This window comes from Eimeria mitis, genomic scaffold, assembly GCF_000499745.2.
Source record: "Eimeria mitis Houghton genomic scaffold, Emh_scaff59, whole genome shotgun sequence".
In the NCBI taxonomy this organism is placed as follows: Eukaryota; Apicomplexa; class Conoidasida; order Eucoccidiorida; family Eimeriidae; genus Eimeria; species Eimeria mitis.
Genome location: NW_013574135.1, coordinates 4,460 through 12,346, shown reverse-complemented (window position 1 = coordinate 12,346; position 7,887 = coordinate 4,460). Strand labels below are relative to the sequence as shown.

Here is a 7,887-nt window from a genome sequence, read left to right as displayed (position 1 = left end):
AAAGTCAAGGTCCCCTTGACAACTGCATGCGGTCTCTTTATTCCCGAATTCCTGCTGCTGTAGCTCCTGCGAGCGGCCCCACCTGATGGCGCCGCTGCTGCTGCAGTTGGCGTTGCAGCAGTGTGGGTACTGGGCAAGAGAAAAGCCTTGCAAGGGTCCTTTAGGCTTCGAGCTCTCGTGCTAGTGCTCTGTGCTGGTGTGCAAGGAAGGCCAAGCTCTCCTCGCTCAGCAGGGGCAGCAGCTGCAGCCGGTTCCACCCACGTGCGTTACGGCCTAGAGCGCTTTGCTCCGATTTCCTGCCGGTCAAGGGCTTTCAGAAGGTCCAACATGAGAGCGCCTTCTAGTGCCACTGTTGCGCTTGGGGTTGCTTCAGGAGCTCCCTGATAAACCATGCTGCAGCTGCTGCACCCCCTTGAGCATTCTGTTCAGTTCTTGTTGCTGGCGTAAGAACTCTTGTTTTCTCTCCTGCATCTCCTGTACGTGTTGCCGCATCTGTTGCTGCTGGTCGAGCTGCTGCTGCTGCTGCTGTTGGTGTTGCTGCATCACGGCTGCTTCGGGCATCCAAGAAACAGGTCCGCCTACAGTTCCCCAATCTGCGAGTGGATCGAGAAGCAGCAGCAACAGGAACAACAGCAGCGAAATGCTCCCGATGAGCCTCACGATAAGGGGTTGCACACAACAAATGTTCAGCTAAACCATAAAAAGCTAAACCATAAATAATCTCCCCTACGCCCTGAAGAAACAGGACGGTCTCGAAGAGCTTTAAACGCTAACATGCGAATACGCCCGCAACGCCCCGGCCACTGCATCGGCCTCTGTGGGTCGTATTTAGACAAACGTGTTCCAACCGAAAAGTCCACATATGTGTACACGCAACGGTATGCATAACATGAATGCATGAATCTATGTGGATCGAGATAAACGCATATACACAACTATATTTTGCATTCCACGTGCATACGACCTGTCCGACGCCCTTTCTGTTTTCGCAACACTCCAGTCTCAACTTCAGCCACCACACACCCGTCACTCGACTACGAAAGTGAAATCCAGCACGTCGGCATGTTAAAGTAGCTGGCTAGCTATGCAGCAAGTTACATGTGTAGGGTGAATGGCTCTACAGAAACCCCGCCGAGGATCCACCTGTGTACTGCATGTCAACGTGCCTCACCTCCTGCAGGCGCAGCAACCGCCTCGCCTTCCGTCTCGGCCGGATTGACAGAGACCCGGGCGCCGCTCCCTTGGTGGAGGCCGTCCGCACGCTTGTCAGCAGGAGAGTTGCCAGCGCCTCCTCGTGCAGAAGGAAGCTGCTGTTGCTGCTGCTGTTGCTGTTGCTGCTGCTGCTGCTGGGGAGCGTCTCCTGTCCCAGCTACCCCTGAATGCTGATACCCGCGAACCATCCAGTTCACTCCGCTGGCCTCTGGACGTAGGCCACCAGCTCCGCTGCTGCTGCTGTTGCTGCTGTTGCTGCCAATGGGCGGGAAAGGTGGGACGGCCCGGCCATCCCAACAGTCTCTGCTGGCGCGGAAGTACTGCGGGTCATTCGTTCCCGGGTAGCCCATCAGCATCCTCGCGGCAGATGCAGCTGCAGCAGCAGCTGCTGCTGCTCCAGGGGCTGTCGCTGCACCTGCTCTGCCGCTGCTGCTGCTTGCCGCCGTCACTGCCGTGCTGCTGCAGCCCGTATTGTTCCCCCCACTGCACAGTCAAAAAACAAACCATATGTTCAATATTGCAACCCTTGCAGGGCTATATCCAATACTCTCAACTTCGAACTCCCTCGCGAACAGCAAAAACAACAGCAGCAGCAACATCAGAAGAAGCTTACACAACGCCAAGGATTCCGCCAGTAGCCTGGGTCGTCTTGCTCCTGTCTCCCTCAACATGACGCCCCAGTCCTTCCATAAGCAGCTGTTGCTGCTGCATGTGCTGCAGCTGCTGCTGCTGCTGTAGATGTTGCAGCTGCTGTTGCTGTTGCAGCTGCTGCTGCAGCAGCTGTTGCCGTTGCAGGGTGTAGAGCTCACTGCTCGGGTCGACGGGGCCTCCACCGGCGGGTAGAACAACTGGACCCGAGCCATAGAGATGCTGCTGTTCTTGTTGCAGCTNACGGGGCCTCCACCGGCGGGTAGAACAACTGGACCCGAGCCATAGAGATGCTGCTGTTCTTGTTGCAGCTGCAGCTGCTGCTGCTGTTGCAGCTGCTGTTGGTGCTGCTGTAGCGCGTAGGGTGACGACACCCCAATCACGGGGGGTGATGGGCCATACCCCGGAGCCGAGCTGTACATACACCCCGCACCAGCTCCGGGCGGGGCAGACCCGTGGGCCTCCTCAGGGCGGCGGCCACTGCACAAAAAACAGAGAAATAGGCGGCAGCAGTACATGGAACCCTCTGCGTGAGCTTCAACGCAAAGTACAACACTCAAAATGAAGGTAATTGATGCATAGAAGGGAACAGCCACTGCTGCTACTAATGACGCGTGTGCTGGCTGCGCACCATAAGGCGTTGGGGCCCACTGCGATGTCAGCCGGCGAGTGCCCAGGGGATAGAGACAGAAGGGGCGCATCCAAGTTTGGCCTGGAGACGTGCATGTTGTTGCGCTGCAGCCACATGCACAGTAAACACTACGCCCTATACCGTACACCCTAAGATCCAGATTCCGCCTCAACCGCGGGCGGTCAAAAGCTTTGATCCACATGTAGCAGCAGCAATTGTACCAGTAGCACCAGCAGCAGTTTCTCCCCTCTCGCCCCACCCCCCCCGGCGTGTTTGATTTGTATACTAACCATCTCGCAGTAGGCCACCTCGTCTTCTGGGGAGCGCATCCGCAGCCAAGGATGGTCAAGCATCTGTTTTGCCCCCTGGCGTTTCAGCGGATCGGGCGCCAACATGGGCACCAAAAAGTCAGACAGAGCCACAGCCTCCGCCTCCCCCATGAGGTATCTGCACCAACGCCCAATGCACAAAGTAAAGCAGAAATGAAGCAACGCAACTGCTAAACCCACTAAACCCACTCAAGGGTCACCAAGAAGCAACGAGCGTACGGCACAAAATACTGCTCAAGCCTGGAATGCGAGGGCGGGCTCGCCTGGCGCAGCGGGCGGCCTATACAGCCCAACACCTGCCACCGACTACAAACACGATCGCTTTCTGAGCAGCACTCAGTCTTGACCCACTAAACCCAACGCCCAAGCTCACTTCTCTCTAAGGACAGCCACAAGCGGCCAAAACCGCAGGTCATCAATTCGCCGCAAGTCCGTCGACCGTTCCCGGAAGAAGCGCTGTATCCACATTCACGCAGTGCATCTTACCGCACATGTCTTAAACCACAGACACTGAAACCGAAAATATGAAGCCTACATACCGAAGCCCCATCCGGAGCCTTCGCTGCACTGCTGTAAGCCTTCCTATGCTACTCTAAGTCGTCGATGCTTCACTTGAGACGCCATGTCGCAACAGATCAGCGAATACACTTAAACTCTACAAGCCCCAAGAAAACCCATGACCCTACTATTGACGCGTCAGTCAAGAACAAGTCTATGGAGTGCGGGGTCAAGCGCTCGGCCGGCTGCACTTACATGCGAATTACGGCCGCGGGAAACGAAATTCAAACTCATCGGCCCCACAAGTTCGATAATCTGCATGCACAAACACAACATCCAGTCTTCCCATTGACAAAGTGCCTCCAAATGCCCCAATCCTGAGATGCACAGAATGTCCCTTTCCCCAGAGCAAAGCAGGACACACCAGAGCGAGATGGTCTTCATCTCTGTCGAAATCGTTGGTGCTCTTCGGATCAAAAAGATAATCCCCCGTTACCAATTCGAACACCATGCAAGCGAAACTCCACACGTCCGCCGTGCAGTCATATCCAGCGCGAATGATCACCTACAGCCAACCAGCAGCACAGCGACAGCACCAACGTTAGCAACTCTCGATGGGTACAATCACAAGCACAGCGGCCAAATGCTGAGTCAGTTGGCGGACGGGTAGACAGGCTAGGCCTCAACGGCCACAGCGCCTCAGCTGCAGCAGCGAAATATACAGCCGAAACGGAGTCACACCTCTGGCGAGCGATACTGACGAGTCTGAATATCATCAGTGAAGTGCTCCTGGGCCCAGCAAGCATTCCCTAAGTCGCACAGCTTGTACACCGCGTTCGGATGTTCGAAGGCAAACGAACTGGGAGGCAGAGGCCTGCAGGCGCAACACAAGCAAACGATCTTCCACAGACACGATAAGGTGCGGTGTGCAGCAGCACAGGCGCGTCCATCACATGCACTGCGATGTAAATCTGCTCGGCGCGCAAGTCACAGGCAAAAGCCACGAATAGGCGCGCCTATTAGCAACAGCATACGCGGAAACAACATGCGACAAACTGCTGACTTGATGCAAATCGGTCCTTCCGAGGTCTGTACGATGGTCATGTCCTTCTCGGCCTGCTCTTCATTTTCGAGTTTGATATACGGCCCGTACAGAAGATGGCCATGTGCATCTCTCTTATCGCTGGTGCGCGCCACCTCCTTCAGTCTCTGGTTGTAGAGCCTATCTGCTGCCGGATGGAGCAGCAGTTCGTCGTGCAGCAGCGGCAGGCGGTTCCGCGCTCCTTCTGCCTCCTCTCCTGCCTCCCGATGGGACTCCTCTTCAGGCCTCTCTTTAGGCAGCCAGTACAGGACCCTGCCTCCCGTCTTGGGGCAGCAGTAAGCCGACTGCGGCTGGTACTGTGAGTACCCCACGTAATTATAAACGTGTCTGCACGGCCCCCACAAGCAGCAGAGTTTCACACATATCAACAACAAGCACCTGCTTTGTGCAGTCCTTCCATACATCCCAAAGACTCTTCGGTGTAAGCAAGCGTCGTCGTAAGGGCATAGGGTTTACGGTTACAATGAGGCTCTAGGGTTTAGTGTTTAGGTCTCAGGCCTGAATGCCTGCAGCTTCTGCCGACTTACTTCTGAAGAGATCCCTGTAACGCATGGATCTCGTCCTTGTAAGAAGTCAACAGAGAAGGATCCGATCGGCTCGGCTTGAGCAAGTGCCTAACGTACGGCACGTGCACTGCACCCCCCTCCTGCTGCTCCGCTGCTGCGCTGCTGCTAGCTGCTTCGGCTGCAGCCCCTGCCGCGCCGGCAGCCGCGCCTGCACCAGCAGCCGCAGTTGATGCTGCCCCTGCTGCTTCCCGCTGCTGCTTTTCTCCCTCCTCCTCCTCCTCCTCCGCCTCCCCTTCTTCCTCGGATTGGGCAGCTTCCTCTTCACCCGCAGCAGCAGCAGCAGCAGCTGCTGCTGCCGCCTTCTTTTTGAGGCGCTGCTGCTTGCGCTTTTCTAAGGCACACGACAGAAGCAGCGCAACACGAACGGACAGTCCACAGCGGCAACGTGCATTGCAGTAAGCGATGTCTCAGCTGCAGCAACAATAAGAAGCTAAAATTCAGCTGAGCAACTATACACCTACTCTTCTTTCTCAGCCGTTTCCGCATTTCGGCGGTGAGACCTTCCATCTCCTGCTGCTCCTGCTGCTGGCCGGTGGACAAGGGAGCCACCAGCGGGTTGGGTGGCGGCAGCGGATAGGCCGACACGCAGACGTTTTCAGGCTTCAGGTCCGTATGGATAATGCCGCAGACGTCGTGCAGATAGTGCAGCCCGTGCAGTATGTCATGCGCTATGCGCCGAACCAGAGGAAGCGGCAACCCCCTGAAGTTGTAGCGTTTTATTAAAGACAACAAATTCGGGCCTAAGACGCATAAACCACACAGCCTACACCCTGGCCTTATCCAGTATACCTCCACCCTCGGCTCTTCTCAGATATAAACACTGCACCCTAAGGCCACCGAGCTGTCGGCACCATCCGGTCCACAGCATTCAGCTCCACCCCCGTGCGCCAGCCCGCAGGGTGCTTGCACGTCTCCCTTGGTTAAGTTTGTTTGATTTCTTTGGTACGGGCAAGCCTCACCTAGCATTTCGAAGACAAGACACATATGCTCTCCGTTGGGGCCCCTGTGCTGAAACTGCTCTTTAAACAACACCACTGGAGGCAGCGGAAGCTTCCGCGGCGGCTCATAGGGCATACCCGCCGCCTCATGCCGCTCACGGATGGCGCTCTGAAGACAGTAAGAACTCCAACGCACCTCAACCATAACTCAACCCTAACAAACAAGCCCTAACGGCTTAAAAGCCAAAACGTACACCCACCTACCCGGGGGGGGGGGGGGGGGNGGGGGGGGGGGGGGGGGGGTCCATCAGCAGCTAGCCCTCAACCGCCAGCTAGACACGGGAAGGGCCACTCACCGAGAAAGACTTGGCTGCTTCTCTCCAACAGGGGTGGCGCATGCCGTCCTTGACTTTGGTCAGCAGCTGCACTTCGTCGGCTGCTGCCTCTGTGTAGTGCCGGGCACTCTTCTGGAACTTCAGCGCCACAAACTCGAGGGGAACAGCTCTGCGGCAGCAACAACCCCCCGCAAAAACACAACTCCTAAACCCTACACCAGCCAAAATCCCCCACTGCTGCGCCTCTGCTGCGACAGGGGTAGCCATGCCCCTGCGGCAGCTTCAGCCCCTGAAACTGCGTGTTTCAGCATCGGCCGCATGCTTTCGTTTGCTGCCTCTGGTCAGTAGGGTTCATATGATCTCTAGGCAGGGTTTAGGGTGTGCAATGACCCTCACTTAAGGTCTGTTGCGAGCCAGACAGTCGAGAAGTGGCCCCAGCCGAGCTTCGCCTCGATGCGGTACCTATTCGCGTATATCTCCCCCACAGACACGGGATGATAGCCGCCACTCCTGTACTCCCGATGATCTTCATCGTCGCTCTCCGTGAAGTACACGTCACTGTCAGCAGAAGGGTCTCCCCCCTCCGGGCCCCCCTCCTCACAGTCACGAGGGCCCCCGTTGCCTCCCCCAGTACCCGACCTGCTGCTTCCCCCGTGGCGGCTTCCTCCCGCATGTCCCCCGGAAGACCCGCCACCGGCGCTGCTGCGGCTGCTACGACTGCTGCAGCTGCTGCTGCGACTGCTGGTCTGCTGTAGCGATGAATACGGCGAAGCCAATTGCCCCTCTGCTCCCTCACCAGGCTCCCGAGCTTCGTAGGCTGGAGAAGCCCACAAGGCCCCCGGAGGCGACTCACTGAGGCCCCTTTTATCTGTTGCGCTATCACTACGCCTCGGCGGCATTACGGCACTTGAAGCAGAATCTACACTTGCAGTGTCGGTCCACCCGCTGCTGCTGCTCTGCTCCCGCGAAGCTGATCCTGCGGGGGCATCCCCCGCAGCAGCAACGCCATCTGTTGTCGCCGCATCCGCGGCAGCCGCGGCTGCTGCTGCTGGCTGTACCATCCCCCGGAGGCTGCTGCTGCAAATCCTACTCCACCACTAAACACGGTGCCGATGCGTTACGTTTGGCTCTGCGTCGCACATAGCTCGCTTCACCAGCGGATGGGGAAGAGTGAAAGGCCCCAGGTGCGCTGAGACAGAGACCACTCAGTATACAGCTTTGGCGCAGAAGGCACCACCACGAGCAGCAGATACTGCAGCGCTGCTGCCGGTAAGGCGGCAGCTGAAACTCCACGCAGGCTGCTGCAGGCAAGGCTATGGAAGCCGTGCTATCGCTATATAAAGCAATATATGCAGACAGCTGCAGGGTCTGACCACAAGGGCTGATGAACCGTAAAAGGCACTCTGAATTCTGCCGCTGCTAGTGCTGCTGCCACCTGCTGCCGTTGCCAGGGCTGGTAGCGACACACTGCTGCAGCTAAGATCCACACTGGAAAACTCGGTCGGAAACGCTGACGCAAATACCCACGCCCTCTAGGGGCTCCGCCGACATAGTGCAACTCCCCGTAAACATGAAGCGTGAGTTGCTGCTGCGGGTGCTGCTGCTGCTGCTGCTGCTGTGGTACAGTC

At 57.3% G+C, this 7,887-nt stretch overlaps 1 protein-coding gene across 1 annotated transcript; it reads right to left on the bottom strand.

Annotated features, from left to right (window-relative positions):
• Positions 1 to 369: 369 nt before the first annotated feature.
• Positions 370 to 7,320, bottom strand: EMH_0055460 (CMCG kinase (incomplete catalytic triad), putative; the record flags this gene model as incomplete). The annotated part of the gene is made up of 16 exons (XM_013500807.1): positions 370 to 593; positions 1,172 to 1,695; positions 1,826 to 2,060; positions 2,138 to 2,340; positions 2,492 to 2,595; positions 2,782 to 2,938; positions 3,194 to 3,276; positions 3,574 to 3,633; positions 3,743 to 3,883; positions 4,060 to 4,192; positions 4,382 to 4,747; positions 4,948 to 5,317; positions 5,448 to 5,726; positions 5,946 to 6,093; positions 6,281 to 6,428; positions 6,656 to 7,320. 16 exons carry the CDS (start codon positions 7,318 to 7,320, stop codon positions 370 to 372), a joined length of 3,840 nt encoding a protein of 1,279 aa, XP_013356261.1.
• Between the last annotated feature and the right edge of the window lie 567 nt (positions 7,321 to 7,887).